This window comes from Rhea americana, unplaced genomic scaffold (assembly GCF_003343005.1).
Source record: "Rhea americana isolate MKP2758 unplaced genomic scaffold, rheAme1 scaffold_162, whole genome shotgun sequence".
Lineage (NCBI taxonomy): Eukaryota > Metazoa > Chordata > Aves > Rheiformes > Rheidae > Rhea > Rhea americana.
This window is the reverse complement of record NW_028185728.1, coordinates 1,597,438-1,616,545: the sequence shown is the minus strand read 5'-3', so window position 1 is coordinate 1,616,545 and position 19,108 is coordinate 1,597,438. Positions and strand designations below refer to the sequence as shown.

Here is a 19,108-nt window from a genome sequence, read left to right as displayed (position 1 = left end):
CCCCCCCCAGTATCACCGGTGTTAGACACTGTGTGGGGTGAGTATTGACCTAAACTGAGGTGTCCCATGTTCTCTACCCTGTTCTTTAGGGCCCTGTTTCACCCCTGTTGTCCCTTGCTGTATGCTCCTTGGCCCTTTGAAAGGCCGGACTGAGCACCCCGTGCAGAGAGCACCCTCTGTGGAACCGCTGTCTGCTGTCTCGCAGCTCCCTGTGGAGCTCTGTCCTGCTTTTGATTTCCCTGAGGACCTTGTTCCCCTTCYCCTGTTGGTGTGAAGATTTCCAGTGCAGCCAATGTACCTGGAGTCCTTCCAACCCTGTGGCCCCTGTGCAGTTTTCAAGCTTTGCAACTAGTCCCCGTCAAGCTCAGCGTGAGAGGCGCAGTGGTCCGTGACAAACGCACGCGCGTGTTTGCATCCCTTCTGCGCAGAGCCGAGCAAGGTAGCCCCTGTGCCCCGCAACTCACGCTGGGGCGCTCCTGCTGCTGTGCAAGGGTTCAGACGCTCAGCAAACAGCAGCCTGGGGCCAGTCTGCCCCACGCGTGAGCTCCCTTTCTGCCCCCTGCACCAGCTTCCTCCTCCTCCCATGTGTGCCTTCTTATTTTTATTTTTATTTTTCTCTTTCTCCCCTCCAGGCTCGTGCTCCCTTTTGTCTCAACCCTGGAGCACCGGGAGCTCTAGGGGACGGTGGGGGCTGGTGCCGTTAGAGGCTGGTGGAGAGGTGGTTCTCCCGCGTCCCCAGACCTGGCCTGCYTGCCCTGGCTCGAGAGCTGTGTGCGCGTAGCCGTTGGCCCCTCCGCGCAAGCCCGTGGCCAAGGGCCTACAGCCCCTCTCCCCCCAGGTGCTTTGTCACCTAGCAGCTTGTGCCCCAGAGAGCCCCCCCTGCCATGGGAGCTGCTGCTTCACCTGAGTCCGACCGCTGCAGCTGCTGCTCGTTGCTTTTAAACGTGGTGCTTGCTGAGGAGGGCCTCTCCCAGCTCTCCAGCGYGAGGAGCGGGAGCTCCCCGGGCTGCTGTTAGGGCCCTGTTCTCGCTGAACATGCCCCAGCGGGTGGGGTGTGATGTCTGCCCGGGCCAGGCTGGGAACTGGCCCCGATGGCTGCAGCTTTCCGGCCGTTGCTCTTAGGAGCAGGTTTCCTGGGCGCAGTGCCACCCCGGGTCGCAGAGCAGCGCGGTGCCACGGCCGCCCCTGCCCYGAGGCGTGCTCCCGGCTGCCCTGGGCTCGCTCTCCCGGGAGCAGCACGGGTTCCTCCGCCAAGCGCTTCCAGGCTGCTTTCGCCTCCCCCAGTAATGCTTGTGCCTCTCCTCCGGCCATGATCTCCATGCGTTCCCCGGCTCCGTGTTCAGCCCTGCCTGGGAGCTTAGGAGCAAGGCTGCGCTGGGGAGCTGGCACTCAGCCTGGCTGCCGGCAAAGCAGCCAGGGGGCTGCCGAACCTGGCCCTGCGTGGCCCCTGGGGGCTAGGGGGGCCTCGGGCCCTGGGGACACGCGAGGCTGCGGGTGGCCACAGGTGCAGCAAGGTGCTGGTTGCAAGCATGAGCTGTGCCAGTCCAGGCGGCCTGAGCCGCAGCTGAGCCGGCCGGCTGTGAGCTGAGCACGAGGGCTGAGCTGGCCGGGCCAGGGGCAGAGCTGTGTCCCCGGGTGCAGGGTGGCCCTGTGGCCCCTGTGCCACGGGACGCAGCAGCCCCTCTGGCTCTGCTGCAGCAAGGCCAGCGTGGGCTTGCACGGTGCCCGCTGCCACACGGTGCGGTGGGGGTGGTGTGGGCATGGCGGTGCCCTCCAGCGCTGCCCCGTGCCCAGGCAGGCGGTKGGCCAGTGCGGGACCGCTGGGGGAGCGTGTGGCGGGGCCCTTGGGCCCGAGCCTTTGCTGTTGCTGGTGGCTCTGGCTCACGATGCCGTAGCACGGGTGAGATGCACGCTCAGCTCAGGGCGGCGGGGTGTCCGCTACAAGGTGGCATGAACGTAGTTGTGGATGTGGCCCGTGGCGTTGCTGAGGTGGCCGTCTTCCCTCGGCACAGCGATGCCAGAGGCAGCTGGGACCGTCCCCTCCTTCAGCACAGGRCTCACCCTGGCACTGGGCTGAGGCTCCAGCACGCAGGGGCAGGTCAGAGGGGCYGCGGGGAGACCCCGTCCCGCTGAGAGAGCCTGATGCTGCAGTTCGGGCCCGTGCGAGATGGGGCTCTGCCGGCAGGGTCCCCCAAGGCTGCCCACRACGGGCGCCTGCAGTTCAGCCCAGGTACGGGCACTGCCAGGGGGCAGAGGCAGCGTATCTGAGCGTCTGGCTGTGCTGTCTCCTAGGTCAGGCCGTGGGGACGGACGCTGACGAYGCCAGCACCAACTTTACTGACAGCATCGAGGAGGAGGTGGCACGTGGCGCTGCGAGCCAGCACGTGAGTCAGGGCAGCACGGCACCGGGAACGGGGGTCCCAGAGCCAGGCACGGTGCTCTCCAGGGCCACTGCCCCACCGTGCCCCAGCCCCTTTGGAGACGTCCCCATCACCAACTACCTCTGTCCTTCTAGAATGGCCTCCGAGTCCCCAGGGAGAGCGGGGGCACTGAGGGTCTGCTGCCAGGGAGCGCGGCGCCTGCCCTGCCGGATCGGGAGGCGCGGGCGGAAGAGGAGCTGCAGGAGCTGAAGGCCCAGCTGGAGGAAGCTGGTTTCTCCTCCATCTCTCACATGAGGCAAGAGCCTCGGGACCTGGGAGCCGGCGGGTGACGGCGACTTGAGGTGGGGGATGCCCCACGTCCCAGCCGCCGCCTGCCCTTCACAGTGCTGTGCACCCCCAGGAAGGCGATGCTGAGCCTGTGCCTGGAGAACGCGGAGCTGAAGGAGCGGATAGGTGAAGCCACGTCGCTGCTGGAGAGCGGGGAGCAGGAGGAGGCCGGGGCGGGTGGCCCCCCGACTCCCGAGCCCCGCAGGCTCCAGCGGAAGGGCCGCGGCGCCCTGGGGGACCGCCCGGCCAGTGGCACTGGGGACGGCGAGGGGCTCCCGGCAGAGAGGGGAGCGGTGCCCACGAAGCGCCCTGCGCTGGACGCACAGTCGTGGGACGATGCGCCCAAGAGACCCTGCCCCAGCACCCCGGACGGGGAGGAGGGGAGCCACGTAAGTGCTGCGGGCACGGGGGCACCAGGGCGGGGGTGCGGGCGGCTGCTCGAGGCCCGTCTCTGCTCCGGCAGGTGGAGGGCACGGCCCCCGGCGGGGGCTGGCCGGGGCTGGGCACGGAGCTGCGCTCCCAGGTGGTGCAGCGCCGGAGGCAGTGCCAGGAGCTGCAGGACAAGCTTGCGGCCTCGGAGGCCACGGTGCGGGCGCAGGCAGAGCAGCTGGAGAAGTACCACGTCCTGCTCCGTGAGTCACGGCCAAGGAGGGACAGGACGGGATGGGATGGGACGGGGCGTGATGGGGGTCTTTGCCTGCCTGTGGGACCTGCCCTGAGCCAAGCCCAGGACACCCTGTGCGAAGYGCTGTACGTGGGGCAGGGGCCGTGGTCCCTCCCGGGAGGGAGGACCCCGCGCTGATGGGGCTGCCCGGCAGGTGAGCCCCACGCCCAGCAGCTCAGCAAGCAAGTGCAAGTGGACTTCCAGGACYTGGGCTATGAGACATGCGGGCGAAGTGAGACGGAGGCTGACCGAGATGAGACCACCAGCCCCGGTGAGCAGGAATGGGGGCTCCTGGGGCTCCCAGGGCCTTCTCCACCTGGTGTAGAGAGGTGACACCATGCCTCATCTGCTCTGCAGAGTGCGAGGAAGCAGATGTATTCAGCGAACCCAGCCTGGGTGAGGAGCTGGGGTCCCGGCTCCGGCCAGGGGTCAACAAGGCTGTCCTCAAGGCYGTGCCCCCACCGGATGTGGGGGCCCTGCGCCAGCACATCCAAGACCTGAAGGTGCAGCTCCTCAACGCCAGTAAGGTGATCCAGAGCCTGCAGCACCGAGCCCGCTCCGTCTCCGTCACCAGTGGCTACGCCTCGGGCACGGAGCGGCCGCTGCCGGGCCCTGCGGCCCTGGTSTCGCCTGCCCACAGCCTCACCGACGAGGACGAGGGCTGGCAGTCGGACGGCYGCGGCACCCTCTGCCCGCCCGCCCTCCGGGCGCACCGAGACCTGGAGCGCCTGGTGCACCGCGTCGCCCTCCTCGAGGCGCAGCTGCCTGCCGCCAAGCCCGGAGGCGTTTTGCCCAAGGAGCTGCAATCTGCCACCTGGCCGGGGTACGACCGCGGGCGCACGGCGCGGGCAGGTCGGGGGCAGCGTGGGGTTTCCCGCGGGTGCCCAAGGCGGTCGCTTCTCGTTGCGTGGCTTTACCTGCGGCCAGGCTCCTGCGGCAGAGCCCCGCGGGGACGCCTGCCCAGCGCCCCGGCCCCGTGGTGCCTGTCGTGGGGCGCGGGCAGCCCCGGGGACACCTCGCTCGCCGACCTYCCCCCTAGGAAGTACGACTCGCTGATCCAAGCGCAGGCCCGGGAGCTGTCCCACCTGCGCCAGACGCTGCGGGACGGCTGCGGGGCGAGCCGCGGCCTGGCCCAGCACCTGCGTGACGCCGTGCGGTCCTTCGAGGAGCTCCTCCGCGGCACCGACATCGACTACTACCTGGGCCAGGCCTTCCGGGAGCAGCTGGCCCAGGGCAGGCAGCTGGCCGAGAGACTCAGTGACAAGCTGAGCACCAGTAAGTGCCCGTGGGGTGGCACTGGGGCCGGTGTCGCGGGATGCAACAGGATGGGAAGGGGTGCCGCGACCGGCCTGCTATGGCTCTGTAGAGAGATGAGCGCGTGGGAGGGCGGCGTCRGGGCGTGGGAACACTGACCGTCCCTCTCCGGGTTGTTTTTTCAGGAGATCAACAAGACGAGGAGGATAAAAGCAGCCACGAACTGCTGGTGCTGAGGTACGAGCTCCCAGGGAGGGCCTGAGGGTCCCTGCTCTGGACGGGCTCCCCAGGGCCATCACTGCTTTCGGGAGGGGGGTCCCGGCTACCCTCAGGGGCTGCTCTGGGTGGACGCCCTGAGGCTGCCTCCGCTCTGGGATGGGGCATCCCAAGTTCGCGCTGGGTGCCCCACGGCCCGGGGCAGCCTTGCAGCCTGGGCAGGACGCTGGCTGGAGCAGGCGCAGCACGGCGGGAAGGGCTGTGGCTCAGGGGTTACCCCGCTTCCCTCCTGCGTCCCAGTGATCAGCCATCTCCGCAGGCTCAGCCGGGAGCTCCAGGAGAAGGAGAAAGTGATTGAGAGCCTGGAGGTGAAGCTGCAGGAGCGCTGCGAATCTCCGGGCAGCAGCCGCCCGCCCTCYGAGTTGTCCCGCTCCGTCACCAGCACCTCCTTCGTGTCCGACGGGCTAGAGCCCTGCTCTGACGGGGACGCAGCCAGCGAGTGCAGCCAGTGCCAGGAGGAGCCCACCCAACGCGCAGGTACCACGGCGTGCTCAGGCCCCAGGAGGGCAGCTGCGGGCTGGGGACGGGGACCACGCACGGTGGGAGACGCAGCCCCTCTCTGGCACAACGGGTCCCTGCAGGAGTAGGTGCCCAGCCTGCTCTCGCTCTGTCACACCCCCCAGCCGCTTCATCTGTGGGGTCCTGGTGGAGGCCACCCGGCACAGCCTTGCCACGTGGCACCGTGCCCCCAGTGTCAGCCTGGCTCCGCACCTTGTCCAAGCACACAACGCCGGGGGTGCCCTGCTGCGGTACCTGCAGTGCTGCGAGGCTGGGACCCAGCCTGTCGCCCATGGGGCACCCCAGCCGTAGGGTGTCCCAGCCTGCGGCCGCTGCAGACACCGAGTTGGCTGCTTGGAGCGTGATAGGACCTCTAGGGAGGAGAGTTTTCCTGCAGCCTGAACCAGAGCCACGTTAACATCTCTCCGTCTCTCTCCTGTCTCTAGGCCTTCACTTTGACTCCTTGTCCAAACCTGTTAGTGCTCCCCTGCCTGCACTAGTCCCCGGGTTGCCCCCCTTTCTGCCTGCCGGGCCCCCCCCTCCTGCGACCCCCGTGCTCCTGGGTTGCTGCGGCCCCCCTGTCTGCTCCCTGGCAGAGGCGCAGCAAGAACTGCAGGTGCTCCGGAGACAGCTGGGAGAAAGTGAGCATGCGGCTCCAGCGCGGGGTCGGTCCAGCCTGCCCGGCGTGCTGCGCTGCATGGCCCCCGGCCCTTCCAACCTGTTAGTCCTGCCTGATTCCTTCTCCTGCTCCCCAGGGCCTCTAGGCTGGGTCCCACCGCTCTGCTTGCCTGGGGATGGTGGGGACAGGCGGCTGTCGTGTGCAGGAGACGGAGGGTGGGTGGACGCATCCCCAAGGCTGCTCTGACCTTTTGGTGGGTGCTCAGATACCCCAGGGGCCCCTTGAGAAGGGCTGGTTTTGTTAGCCCTCGTGTAAGAGTGGGGCTGAAACCCTCCAACTCATATCACGTGCTCCGGGTGCCCTGGAAGAGCCTCTACTCCCCAGGGTGAATGGGTTGGGCAGGGGGCAGACAGTGGGGACTAGTGATGGGGCCACCATAGGGGAGTCCTGTGCCACACTGCTGGGCACAGGGAGGAGGAGGCAAGAAGCGCGTAGCAGGAGGATGTTACTACTATTCTTCCTCCCTGCTGTTGCGGTCCTCTTCATCACTGCCTTGTCCTGTGTGTGCAGGTGTGACACTGCCAGCAAAGCCTGCAGCCCCGCTGGGCCCCTTTGGAGAGGACAGCAAACCCTCAGCATCCCTCTGCCAGCACGGTGCCCCGCARAGCCTGGCTGAGCCTCCAGGGGCTGCCGAGACCCGTGCCCTCTGGAAYGGGCCTCCTCCCGGCCAACCGCTGCACGGGCCGTTTTATGGGAAGTTGTCTTTGGGGTACCCACCTGGCCAAAAGCTAACAGGTAAAGTCCTGAGAGAGGGCAAAGGGGCACCCCAGCTGGGCACGAGGGGGTGGGGAGGAGACCCAGCCCCAGGAGGGCTGTGGGACATGGCTCTGGCATGGGGCAGGGTGGKGGGGATGGCACGGGCTAGAGGACCTGGTCACCCTTGGCCCTGAGCTTTTCCCCCTGGCCGTGGCAGGAGCAGACCTGCTGGAGGAACACTTGTTGGAGATCCGCAGCCTGCGCCAGYGCCTCGAGGAGTCCATCTGCACCAACGACCGGCTCCGGGAACAGCTCGAACAGCGCCTGGCCTCCACTGGCAAGGCCAGCGGTATGGAGCAGTGCTGGGACTGGGGCCATCGGRGGTCCTGGGCTCGATGAGGGGCAGGCTTTGCCCACCCCATTGCACGGGGAAGGTGCTTGCCYTATGGACAGCAGGGAATTGGGATGAGGGGCTCAGCACCAATTCCTTCCCTTGCAGGGTTTTCCACCGACATCTACGTTCAGGGGCAGGAGCTGGGGTCCCGACTGAGCAGTGAGAACTGGGCCCTGCACGAGGACAACCGGACCCTGCGGCTCCAGCGTGACCATCTTTCCCAAGGTAGGGCCAGGCTGCCCGGCTCCCGGCTCGCAGGTACTCGGCGAGCAGGGCCGTGGTGACGTCTCCATGCTCTCTGTCCCTAGAGCTGGCACGGGTGCAGGAGGCGCTTCTGGCTGCCTGCTCCCGGGCACGGGAGGCCGAGGCAGAGGTGGGCCGGAGGCGTGGGGAGCAGCGGAGGCTCGCGGATGAGCTTGCCGAGTGTCAGGAGAGCATCCGGCAGCTCCGGGACGAGCGTCTCTCTCTGCAGAAGGACAACAACAGGTAGAACTGGGGCTTTGTGGCCCCGGGGCCAGCAGGGCTGGGCGGCGTGGCCAGCCCCTGACCCACGTGTTGCCCCTCCGCTCACCCCTCACYTGTCCACAGGCTGCAGCACACGGCGACGCTCCTGCAGCAGCAGTGCGAGGAGCACCGCCTGCTCGTGCAGGCCCTGCGCGCGGAGCTGCACGTCTACGAGCGCCTCCCCGGCCCCTCTGCAGAGACGCGTGCAGGTACAGGCCCTGCACCCAGCCACCCGCTTGCCCTCACCTGGCCGCTAGCTGCACCCAGCCTCTGCCCAGCTGCTGGTTCTGGGGTGCCCTTTCCTTGCGCAGTCCTTGGGGGTCCCAAATGCTTGTCACAGCAGCAGGAGGGATGTGGTCGCTGGATGTGGCCTGCAGGCAGGGAGGAAGGGGAGGCCTCCAGCAGCCCCTGGCACAAAGCCACAGCTGCCTGCAGGGGCTCTGGGACTTCTTGTTCCAGGCTGCTTCCCATCTCCTCCAGTGCGGGATGTTGGCATGAGCTCAGCAGCCCCCCTCTTCTCCCCACCACCCTTGGATACATCAGTGACCCRGCAGATGGGTGGTAGGTCCTGGAGTCTGGCCACCTGGGTGCCTCAAGGTTGCTGAGGCCTGACAAACTCATGGTGCTGCCCTCACTGGGGAGGGATGGAGAGCTCTGGGCAGAGCCAGGTCTCTGGGATGGGGAGGCTGGAGAGGGGAGCAGGTGGTGGCCTTCTCCCAGCTCTTCTTTRCCCACAGCAGTGCATGGAGCCAGCTCACCAGCGAGGAAGAGTGCGGGGCTGGCAGGGGCTCATGTTGTTGGCCGCCTGGACACCTACCAGGCCCTGGAGCAGCGCATCGTGGAGGGCAAGGCGCTGGCTCGCGAGCTGATGTGTCTTATGCGCCCGGCACTTGGGCTACCCAACCACTCGCTCCTGGGCAAGGAGGTAAAGCGCGGGCAGGAYGGGGCTGGAGCCAGCCAGGGGACGGACTCTGCTCCTGGGGGAGGCAGGGCCACGTGTCGGGAGGCCCCATCAGTACCAGTGAGGCCAGATGGCAATTTGGGTGATTTAAATGCATATGTGCACACACACACACACACACATGCCCTCCCAGCCATGCTGGATCTTTGCCGGGGGGGGCCTGCAGCAGGCACATGCTGCGTGCTTGGTGCAGCACACGTCCAGCTGAGGCTGTGGCCCAGCGCGTGCCACGCTGTGCTGTGCTGAGCCCTGGTATTGGCACATGCCACCCTGGGGTTGCTCTACGTCGTCCCCAGCCCTTGGCCCCTCTGTGTGCCAAGGACACGAGCCACCAGGCTGCRGCTGGCTCCTAACCTTGCTGCTCAGCTTGGTTTTTGCTGCAGCTGTTTCCAGCGCGGGAGCCCAACACCCAGCACTGAGCTTGCAGGGTGGGTACACAAGCAGTCGTATCCAGCCYGTGGGCTCTTGCTGGCACTGCCCTGCTGTCCTGGCTGGGCATCGCAAGTCCTTGGGCGCAGTGGGACGTGGGTGCCCCAGCAGCACCTGCTCCCGCACCCTTCTCCCGCAGGCCCGGGGGTGCGCTGGCGCAGGACGCGTGTGGGGCACCGCCAGCACCCTGCAGCGCATGCTGGAGGAGTGTGGGTCTCTCCTCGCCGCGTTCTGGAGGGCTGTGCTGCCTGCTGCCTCTGCCCAGCATCAGGGCAAGGTAAGGACCAGGCTAGGCAGCAGGGCAGCTTGCAGAGTCCGAAATACCTGGATGAGCTGGCGGGGGGGTAGGGTCAAGCACTCGCAGCTCGTCAYGCGTGTGTCGTCCTAGGAGCAGGCGCTGCAGGGTGAGATCTCGGCGCTGCGGGCCCAGCTCTTGGAGAGGGAGGATGCCCTGCAGAGCACGGCTGAGCGGCTTCACAGCACCACCCAGCTCAAGGACAGCATGGAGCAGTTCATCGTGAGCCAGCGTAGGTGGCCAGGACGGGTGGGTGGGCAGTCCGGGAGAGCGCCTTGCTGTGGGATGATGGGGAGTGGGCTTGGCGTACCAGCAGGCCTGGTCCCCCCGCCTGTGTCTGCGGTTGTGCCTCAGGACGGGGCTCTCACTGACTCTGTCCCTCTCTGCCTGACAGTGACGAGGACTCACAACGTGCTGCGCAAGGCCAGGACGAACTTGGAGGTGAGTTTGGCCTGGCAGCCAGTGCGGGGCAGAGCCTGGGGTCCCAGCTGGCTCAGCCCTCGCTGCCACGCGCGTTCTCCCCCCAGGTGAAAGCCCAGCAGGCCCTGCCCGTCGCCTGAACCCTGCCCTTCAGCCTCCACACCCTGCCCTACTGCACCGGAGGGCTGGACTGTACTGCTGCCGGGGGGCCAGGGGTCGAGGGGCCTGCAGCACTGCCCCAGGGCCAGGCCCGCTGCAGGTGCTGGACAAGCAGCGTTTGGTCCCCCGCACCGCGGCACTTGCGTGCCTGCCATCCAGCTTTGCTTGGCAGGGCAGCAGCAGCTGCTGGCTTGTGCTTTGCCTGCCCCACTCTTCAGCACTCAGCCCTTCCTCCCACCCTCCAAAAGGCACGGCCTTCCAAGCTGAGCCCGTCTCACCCTGGGACCTTATCCTGTTTGTAACCTTGCCACACACCTTTCCCTGCTCATGGATGTATGTATTTATATATATATAKAGAGAGAGATAGAGCTATCGGAGCTGCGTTTTGGGAGCTCCCTGGGCACATCAGGGCCCCAGCACGGGAGGAAGATGTAAGAAATGATGTGTTCTGTTCAGCAGCTGGAGTCCCCAATAAAGGTTCCCTTTGAGTTATGGTGGTTGTAGCATGCTGGTCTGAGCCCCAAACCAGTACCCTAGGGCAGCCCTGTGTCCCACGGGGCCCTCYGTTCCCTCCCCTCGCACCAGCCCACCCAGCAGGTGCACCGCAGCCTGCGAGCCGTCAGCCCAGCCGCGGAGCAAACCAAGCCAGCGCAGCTTCTGTGGCCAATGTCACAGCAGGGCAGCGCAGGCAGCCTCCTCCCTGCTCCAGAGCCCCCTCCAACATCAGGCCAGCAGCACTGAGAACAATAAATACTGTAATAAATAGAGAAAACCCTGTCACATGGCACTGCCCCAGCAGCTGACAGTGTAGCTGGGGCCAGGGTCCTGGGGTATCTGCCCTGCTCCGCTCTCCCTGGGCACCCCTCTAGTGCGAGCGGGCACGGGTGCCCCTCCAAGCTGTGATGAAGCGAGCCCTGCCCCGTGGAAGCGCTCCAAAGCGAGGACAGGGTGGCCGCTCAGGCCTCACCAGCGCTGTCCTGGTGGCAGGTAGGTAAAGCGTAGCCGCATCCAGCAGCACCCTCCTCTCTGGCTGGACGCTGAACCCGAGAGGGTTGGTGCTGCAGCTGTCTGACAGGCTTGCCGCCGGAGGTAAGAGCACTCTCTGAAGCTGGGGAGCGCCAGGAGGGGGCAGCCCCAAGGCCAGGGCTGAGGGGCATGTGGCAGAGTGCCTAGAGCCCAAGGTGACCTTGGAGGGATGTCACCAGAGCAACACAGCAACTTCAGCGGGGAGGAGGTGCTCCCTGCAGGCCTGGGCTGGGGCAGGGCAGTGCTAGGACAGCCTCAGGGACCCTGCAGGCTGGAGAAGAGGGGTAGGGCGAAGCCCTCTCTGTGGGGGGAGCTGGGGAAGGTGATTTCGGTGAGCAGAAAACAAAGTGGCTCCAGGGATTTGCAGAAGCCAACAGAGCTGTAGGTGGGTAGAAACCAAGGGTTAAATCAAGCCACACTGGTAGGATGGGACAGTGTCACAGGCCCCAGCAGGCCTGGGCTCATCACTGGGGCGTGTGTCCCTGCCAGGTGCGAGGCTGGAGCCAGCAGCCAGTTCTCACAAAGTCCCGTGGCCCAGCATGTGCAGACAAAGTGGCACTTCATGTCCTGCGTGGGGGGGCAGATGAGGCCCCCTGCTCAGATGGGCTTGTACAGCAGTGTGGTGACATACTTCTTCTTGTAGCGGTGCGTGGCACTGAGCACCATCACGCCATCCTGCAAGAGGCACAGCATCAGCTGGAGCAGGCAGGAGAGYGCACTGCTGTGTGGCAGCCTAGCTTTGATCTGGGAGTGGTGCGCCCCTGAGGCAGCGGTGGGGAAGGGGCTCCTCTGCAGCTCTGTGGGCTTGGGGAGCAGCCCTAACCACTCCCTGCAGGCTCGAGCCTTGCTGCCAATGAGACACATCCAACATCCACAACCAGAGCTGGGGCAGAGSGAGGAAAGGGCCCAGCATGCAACAGGACAGCCCACTTCTGCCCAGCTTCACCACACTGAGGGGAAGTGGCCACAGGGAACTGGGGGCTCTAAGGAGACCACAGCCCACATCCCTGCATGTGCCACGTGAAGACTGCTTGGCTGCTTGGTGAAACGTGAGTGTSTCTATCCCTGCACCCTTTTCTCCACATTGCAGCTGGGTAGGCTCTTGGGAACCCCTGCAACTCCCCTTCTCTCACACAGTAGCCACCTGGGGTCTGCCCTTACCTTGATAGAGAGTGCATAGAGGTGGTTGAGCATGACATGGTTGGGTTCAGGCAGCAGAGCTGGGTCACACTGGAAGGAGAAGTAGTGTCACAGGGGAACAGCAGAGCCCTGATTCTGCAAATCCAGCCCCAACCATTACAGGCAACAGGGAGGGAGAAGGGAATTGGTGTCTCGGGTGATATGAGCTGTTCTGAACATGAACAGAGTCCAGGTAAGCACCAGGCAGAGCAAGAGACTAAAATGGAAGAGGTTAATAGGAAAACTGACCCTTTTCCCAGCACATGGCAACGGCCAGGCACCTGCCAGTGGACAGGATGTGTCGGCAACACATTTAAACGTGGACAGGCTCTTTGGAGGCAGGACTCCCCTTCCAGCCCCAGCCCAGGTCTCCACATCAGGAGCAGGAGCCCACAGCATGCAGACAGGCGCTGGTACCCACCGAGATGTTGGTGTCTTTGTTGAGGATGACCTGGAGGAGATGAGGTGGGAGGATGGGTGGGGATTTGAAGCGCTCCTCAGGCCGGTAGACGTACATCTCTTGGCCATAAGGTCCAGGTGGTGAGCTTGACAGATCTGAAGAGAACAGACAGGAGGAGATATGAGATGGCTAAAGCAGGACTGGCAAGTACAGAGTAGCTCCCAAAACACTGAGAAGGACCCAGAAGGGTCTTTCCAGCCCTAACGGCTTCCATAAGCCCAGCCTGCAATTGTTACTGGGCAGACTGGGTTTAACATGCAGTGGGGCAGCAGCACAGGCTTGTCACACGCTTTGTGTCTGGAAGTCCAATGTCTGCTCCCCCGCAGAGCCTTAGAGCCCAGGGATCYGGCAATGATGCAGGAGTACAGCAAATGGGGAGACTCAGGGTCCCATTCACAGCAGACCCACATGCAAGCCTCCTCACAGTTTCCAGAAACCCACTAGCCTCTGGGGGACAGCTTCCCCTTGACTATATATCCTAGAGCAACAGCTCAACCTTTTCACAGCAGAGTAAGTAACCAAGCAAGAGCTGGGCATTTCCAAGCATGGCTATAAGCTGGCACATGCACTGACAACACAAGCAGCCTGTGGCATCTGACCCAGGACCTCTGCATACATCCCTCAGTGCTGTTGGGTTCTTCTCCCTGTTGCAAGCAGCTGGCTTGTCAGGAGCCAAGGGAGCCCAGGAGCTGCACCCTTTGCAGCAGATACAGAAGCATAGCAAGCAGCATGCCTGCATGCTCGCCAGTGTCGCAGGACTGCCTGACGAGAGGGTCTGCAAAGGGCAAATGGGAAATCCAAACTTAACAGCCATTCAGCCTGGGTGATGGGACCGCAGGAGCCGGTGGTCACTGGCAGCTGAATTGGCTGCACCTCCTGACACATCTGACCTGATCATTTTGGGACAGCCAGCACTCTGAAGTGCTCCACCTCACCAGAGTCGCTGCTGCTTGCTGGCTTCTTTCCAATGAAGTACCTCCTGCTCAGGCTGGGCAAGGACACGGAGCTGAGCCTGTATCTGAGATGGGGCTCATACCATGGACAGCAGGCCACATTCAGAGCGCCCTGGACTGAAACTTTACCGAGCTACCTGCCAGCATTGAACACCGAGCCAGCACTGCCAGTGTGTGAGTGGTAACCTAACCTGCTGCTGTAACACAAGTGCAACGGGAGACGTCCAATGGGTTAGCACTAGGACAAACTGCCTTGGCATGAAAGCCAAGAACGGCTACTGAAAATAACTTGGATCCTGTTCTCACTTAACTTAGACCCCAGATCAGATGACTTGCTCACATCTGAACGACAGAAAGAGGTAACACTCCCAGCAGGCTAGGCTCTGGCATTCATCATTCTGAAATGGCCCCAGCCCCACACAGGCACTGACCCCATTGAAGGCCAGTGCTACCACAGAATGAGTTACGCTAGCATAGCCCTGCTATGGAAACAAGGCCTCCACCAGAGGCTGCTTAGGATGAGGGCAGGACACACCACCAAACACTGCTCTCCCTAGGATGTGGGCCTGCACCTCTGCTCAGGGGGCCTGTTACCACCAGAGAGGCAAGTCTCAGAGTGAAGGAGGTGGAAAACGGCACATGCAAAGCTGCAATGCCACAAAAAAAAACTCACCCCGACCTGAGGTTTCTGAGCTCTCCAGAGAATCCACCTTCAAAGCATCGAACACCTCAAAGTCAGACTTCTTGACATGAATCAAATTGTTAATTGTCCCCATCTGGCTGGTGACCACAGGCTGAAGAGAAGAATTGAGGTAAGCATCTTCCCATGATCATCTCCAACCGAAGCGCACTCAGACCCTTCCCAGCTCTTCACAGCCCAGGTTCCCTTTGCTGTCACACCCAAGTGTCTAGTGTTCCATGCTAGCAGGTCTCTGTTGTTTACCCCAGGAGGATTTTCTCCCGCTCCCGGGCTCCTACCCATACAACACCTCCTGTTTTCATACTACTTCCTGCTCCTCACCAATGGTAAGTGTCCCCTCTCCTCCTCATGCTGCTCCTGCATGTTCAGTTTGGAGGAGAATCTGTAAGTGAACACTGGCCCATGGCCTGCCTTTCTCTACAACCAATTCAAATGGGGTTTAAAAGGGGCAGCGAGACACCAGAAGGCCTTTACCTCCCTGACACTCTTCCATATAGCATGTCTAAGTCCAGAGATACCAGCCTCTGGAAAGATTCAGGGGATGGGGCTGCTCCTTTTGTTTTGGCAGATGCACCCTGCTCTTCCTGCTCCCTCTCTGCTGCAGTTACACCATATCTAGTACCTCAAAAGAAGGCAATATCCACAGGCATAAAGCTTTGAGATTTACCTCAGAAGGATCATGGACCCACTGGCCATCCACAAAAAATTTGTATTGGTGCTCTCCTTCAGGGAGGTCCAGGATAGCAACAAAGTCATTGTGGCTGGAAGGAGAGAACAGATGTGCAACAGCATTACCTCAGTGCTGCTCTAGACACTGCTCTTCCACGAGGTCCTAGAACACAGCACTTTGTCCAGTCCCCCCACCCTGAACCCAGGATTCAGCTTAGTCATCATCARTGATCTGAGGCACAGACACAACAGGCATCAGCATTCAGGGCACAAGCATAGCCCMACCCCCTGCGAATCCAGCCATGAAGAGCTCAGGAGACAACCCAGCTTGCAAACCTGGACATGACATTCCATGAAGGATGCACTGGACAGGATGTGTGGGCAACAAATTTAAACGTGGGCTGGCATTGCAGAATGGCAGCAGGAAATGATAGCAGCCCTGTTTGTGCAGTCTGCRACTGGGATAAACCAAGTCCATATGATTTGCTGGGATTATGCCCAGAATCCTATACAGTGACTCCACAGAAATCCCTACGGTATTGCCAAACAGTCAGAACAACATCATTAGAGCAGGAGGACACGTGAGGGACAACAGAACAACTCCTGCTGGCAATAATACAACTAGGCAAGGGGTAAGGTAACAGCCAAGGGAAGAGCTAACAGCTTCCAAGGAACAACTGCATACCTGGGCAGGGCTCTGCTGCCAGGACGAGATACTGCACGACATTTATCTGGGAAAACAAAGTGGCCCAGCCTGTCCTTTCCCTCTGTTTCACAACCTCCCACCACCACAGCTGCACCACCCAGGGAAGAAGCAGACTACATACTTTTGCTTGGGCTACATATTTGTGCTCTACCTTGGGTGTTGTGAATGGAGAAAAACTGAGTAAGCAAAGGAAACAGCAGCCGGAACAGGGAAGGGAAAACATTCCCAGTAATGCAGCAGGGGATAGTTCACAGGACAGCACAACCACGTGGCCTGTAAGGCAGGAATCAGGTGATCTGAGGGGCTGGCTACCTCTTGATGAGTGGGATCTTGGCACTCCAGTTGTTGAAAGACCCAGAGATGAAGACCTCTTTGCCCCCATCAGCCCAGCGGATGACAGTGGGACGAGCCTGTTGGGATGGTTTCACTGCCTCCTCCAGATCCGGCTGCCAGGATACGAACTCTTTGTCCCCAGGAACCTGAGCAAAACAAATCAAGCCCATCTGACACATAGATACAACTGGAACCACGTTCACTTCTCTCTTGACTCCACCAGCCCATCCGCACATCATAGACAACAGCACTGAAGAGCTCTTCCAGCCTCCCAGCTCTCCACAGACCCCTCMCAGCTCTCGCCTTCTCTCATCACATCTCCCCTCCTCTTCCACGCACTCTCCAGTCATGAAGTCTTTGCAGACAGAACCCTGTCCTTGTACAGCCAGCACACCAGGCCAGGCAAGTAGCTCCACTCCTGTGTTCCAGGAGATGTTCCCGCTGTGTTGCAGCTTTCCCCTGCTCTGCCAGCAGTTCGCTTAAGGCAAGTGATCTCCTAGGACCCAGGTTGAGTTCAACTACACTGCACTTGAATTTAGCATTAAACACAGAGCAGCTCTCACATCAGCTGTTACTGCCCACTCGGACAAAACCCACTCCACACAAATTGTCTCAGCTTAGCAGAGCCACCCCAGGGGTGAGCTGAAGCACCAGCCAGGACCCCAGACAGAAGGGCAGGGAAGGCAGTGATGAGCCTATACCTTGGAGTCATGGGAGCTGAAAACACTGGGGTCGTCAGTGCTGCCCACCATGATCTTGTGCGGGTGCTCCTTGGTAGAATGGGGAGTGCCGGAGCCGTCCGAGCGGTGGGACTTGGAGCCATGGCGCTCTCCAGACAGTCGCTCACTAGTAGTGTTCCCCATGGCAGCTCAGCAGCCCTGTAGGAGAGAGATGACAGTGTTCCTATGCCCACAGGCTCCTGCAGTGAGGCAGTGAAGGCACTGTTTCTCAATGTCCTTTGCCTAAGGATACTGACAGCAATCCTAAAAAAGGTCCAAAGTTCATTCCCACTGCCAAATTTGGGAGCTGAAAGGATTTTAACAAATGAGATAGCTTGATTAATTATAGCCATATCTATATGAGCCACTGGTCTAGTTAATCTGGTAATTGTTATAYTCTAAAACAGATACAAATTACACAACCCTCACCAGCCAGCATAACAAAAGGGCTGATGGGAAAACTAAAGCCAACCCTTATTGGCAAATCAATTGCTTAGCACAGAGCCTCTTTCACAGTCCCAACAGGCTCTGCAGACAAAATCTCTATATCCAGTAAGAAACAGCCAGGGAGTGAGAGTAGCAGCTGTTTAACAGTGCTCAACAACTCTCCAAGGGCTCGCGGGCAGATGAGCAGAGCCTTGTGCCTGGCAAAAGCAACAGGGAGCATTTAAAGAGTCCGAGTGGAATTGCCCAATCTGGAGCTTGGCCAAGGCATAAGGCTAATGCCCTGGCGTCTGCAGAAGGCTCAACTCTTGATAGCATTCGCTTATCATTCACCAGGCAAGTTGCCACGTCAGCTCTGGCACAGCACAGCAAGGATGTCCACTCGTTATAGCCGTCGCCAGTGGCGCTACCACGAGTGGTCAGATGTCTGGCTGGCCATCCAGAGGCATACCATGAATGAAACGCAAGTCCAGCTGCTTCAGCACTGCTCTGCRCGTGGAGATCAGGCATCATCCCCGATTTCATCCAGTTCGGCAAATGTAAAGCAGAAAGAACTTGCCATATGGCGTCAAGCCATGAACGGCTACACACCTCTCAGGGCAAACAACAAAGCCATCACGAGTTACATAGGTCTCTTCAGGCCTGCTCCAGGCCTTACCCAACTTGTAGCAGCTGAGAAGGATGGCAGCTTTTGCCCCATGAACCCAACTTCATTCTGTAGCTCATATGCTTTCAGTCATACTATGCTGATCTCCAGCTCTGCGGGCAAGGCAGTAGAACACGCTTGCTTGCAACATTTTGAGATTTGTGTAGAAGATCAGGTTATACATAGGGTGCCAGGCAAGGGTTCCAGCCAAGGCCAGGCTTCAGAACATTACCAGTAGAGTGATTACTAAAGTATTTCTTAAACCCTTAGGGCTAAAAGACAGTTCAAGAGAACATCTAACCCATACCACTGCCCCCTCTCTTAGCTAAGATCAAGTGTACCTGAACAGCCCAGGGCAGGAGAGATACTCCACTTGCTCTGACATCTTCCCCTTCTCCCTTGGAGGAGACTGAACCAGCTCCTCATAAGACCTGCCCCTGCTCAACTATACATGGTGTTAAGAAGTTTCTTCTCTGCTATCTCAGCTAAGATTCTCTTATTTCTTCTCTACTAGGAGCAAGGTAAGGAGGGCTGAACAAGACAGCTCTGACARAAAACATGCAGACAGTTAAATATCTGAAGGCTCCCTCTTCTCTTTTCTAGATGGAATCCAATCCCCTAGATGTTCCCCAAGGTTTCTCCCAAGTGGTTACTCCTTTCCAAAGTACAGCATACAAAAATCACTGCAAGCAAGAACCTTCTCCTGCATCTTGCACACAGCCACACTGCTGTGCTGGAACAGCAATATCCTTCTGCAGCAACTCACCTGCACCTTGCAAATTCCTACGACGACGCTCCATTTCAGTGCTCTTAGCGCACATCCTGTTGTACTTTGCTTTACTGAATTAACTTTTACCGATCAGGTTCAGCCATCCCTTGCAGCACAGCATCCTCTGACAGCTTGATAAAAGTACCTTCCAATGCATCATGCAAGTCATCGGTGAAAGCCCTGCCTACAGTGCTAAGCCTTGTCCGGCCCGAACTTCCTCCGCTTCCTTATGAAAACGGCACACGAAGTGCAAAAAGCCCTCCCAAGAGTACCGCACTTACTGCTCCTCCCTCTTCTTTTGGGCCAGCTCCCCCGCCACAGCCCCCGCCAGCAGCCCCAAGGGCTTTGCTCTGCAGAGATCAGTTTGACGTTCAGCCAACAGCTGCCCACAGCCTGCTCAGCTGACACCTCTGGCTGCTGAAGTTAGCCAAGAAAGTTTCGTGTCACTGGGTTCTCCTGCCGCCCTCTCTTAGGGAAGAGCACAGCTCAGCGATGGCGCCGGCCCGAGCTCCGGGCTGGCGACCCGCGGAGACGAAAGCGTCTCGCCCCGCGTCCGCTCAACGCGGC

The 19,108-nt window shown here is 61.0% G+C and overlaps 2 protein-coding genes across 8 annotated transcripts in view; one reads left to right on the top strand and one right to left on the bottom strand.

Annotated features, from left to right (window-relative positions):
* LOC146598504 (myomegalin-like) overlaps positions 1 to 10,429 on the top strand; it is a 27,710-nt gene extending 17,281 nt beyond the window's left edge. The window contains exons 18-38 of one of the 6 annotated variants that reach the window (XM_085300275.1): positions 2,293 to 2,384; positions 2,516 to 2,676; positions 2,782 to 3,097; positions 3,172 to 3,340; positions 3,527 to 3,643; positions 3,730 to 4,195; positions 4,412 to 4,647; positions 4,812 to 4,863; positions 5,162 to 5,379; positions 5,847 to 6,041; positions 6,590 to 6,814; positions 6,993 to 7,124; positions 7,275 to 7,394; positions 7,478 to 7,655; positions 7,758 to 7,882; positions 8,133 to 8,234; positions 8,411 to 8,757; positions 9,140 to 9,340; positions 9,452 to 9,590; positions 9,753 to 9,799; positions 9,886 to 10,429. In XM_085300275.1, the coding sequence (XP_085156401.1) occupies positions 2,293 to 2,384; positions 2,516 to 2,676; positions 2,782 to 3,097; positions 3,172 to 3,340; positions 3,527 to 3,643; positions 3,730 to 4,195; positions 4,412 to 4,647; positions 4,812 to 4,863; positions 5,162 to 5,379; positions 5,847 to 6,041; positions 6,590 to 6,814; positions 6,993 to 7,124; positions 7,275 to 7,394; positions 7,478 to 7,655; positions 7,758 to 7,882; positions 8,133 to 8,234; positions 8,411 to 8,757; positions 9,140 to 9,340; positions 9,452 to 9,590; positions 9,753 to 9,799; positions 9,886 to 9,918 (3,671 nt within the window). In that variant the 3' untranslated portion in view covers positions 9,919 to 10,429. Of the gene's footprint in view, positions 1 to 2,292; positions 2,385 to 2,515; positions 2,677 to 2,781; positions 3,098 to 3,171; positions 3,341 to 3,526; positions 3,644 to 3,729; positions 4,196 to 4,411; positions 4,648 to 4,811; positions 4,864 to 5,161; positions 5,380 to 5,846; positions 6,121 to 6,589; positions 6,815 to 6,992; positions 7,125 to 7,274; positions 7,395 to 7,477; positions 7,656 to 7,757; positions 7,883 to 8,132; positions 8,235 to 8,410; positions 8,758 to 9,139; positions 9,341 to 9,451; positions 9,591 to 9,752; positions 9,800 to 9,885 lie in introns of those variants that run through there. The other 5 variants (XM_085300271.1, XM_085300270.1, XM_085300269.1 and 2 more) reach the window with 5 other exon arrangements.
* Positions 10,430 to 10,674: 245 nt separating this feature from the next.
* PRKAB2 (protein kinase AMP-activated non-catalytic subunit beta 2) lies at positions 10,675 to 18,812 on the bottom strand. Of its 2 annotated transcripts, none has more exons than XM_085300277.1 (8): positions 18,539 to 18,812; positions 16,665 to 16,841; positions 15,943 to 16,109; positions 14,923 to 15,016; positions 14,235 to 14,349; positions 12,564 to 12,697; positions 12,125 to 12,193; positions 10,675 to 11,638 (listed from the first exon to the last, which is right to left on the bottom strand). In XM_085300277.1, exons 2-8 carry the CDS (start codon positions 16,824 to 16,826, stop codon positions 11,561 to 11,563), a joined length of 819 nt encoding a protein of 272 aa, XP_085156403.1. In that variant the 5' UTR covers positions 16,827 to 16,841; positions 18,539 to 18,812; the 3' UTR covers positions 10,675 to 11,560. The 2 variants fall into 2 exon arrangements, with proteins under 2 accessions (XP_085156403.1, XP_085156402.1); XM_085300276.1 differs by having other exon boundaries at positions 14,229 to 14,349; positions 18,539 to 18,811.
* Between the last annotated feature and the right edge of the window lie 296 nt (positions 18,813 to 19,108).

Excerpts from the sequence above, each read along its gene's own strand:
- PRKAB2 (XM_085300276.1), bottom strand. The coding sequence starts at position 16,826 with ATGGGGAACACTACTAGTGAGCGACTGTCTGGAGAGCGCCATGGCTCC. Across the intron at positions 16,110-16,664 it reads TCAGCTCCCATGACTCCAAG|GTTCCTGGGGACAAAGAGTT; the intron begins GTATAGGCTCAT and ends TGTTTTGCTCAG. Across the intron at positions 15,017-15,942 it reads AAGATCCCACTCATCAAGAG|CCACAATGACTTTGTTGCTA; the intron begins GTAGCCAGCCCC and ends CTCTCCTTCCAG.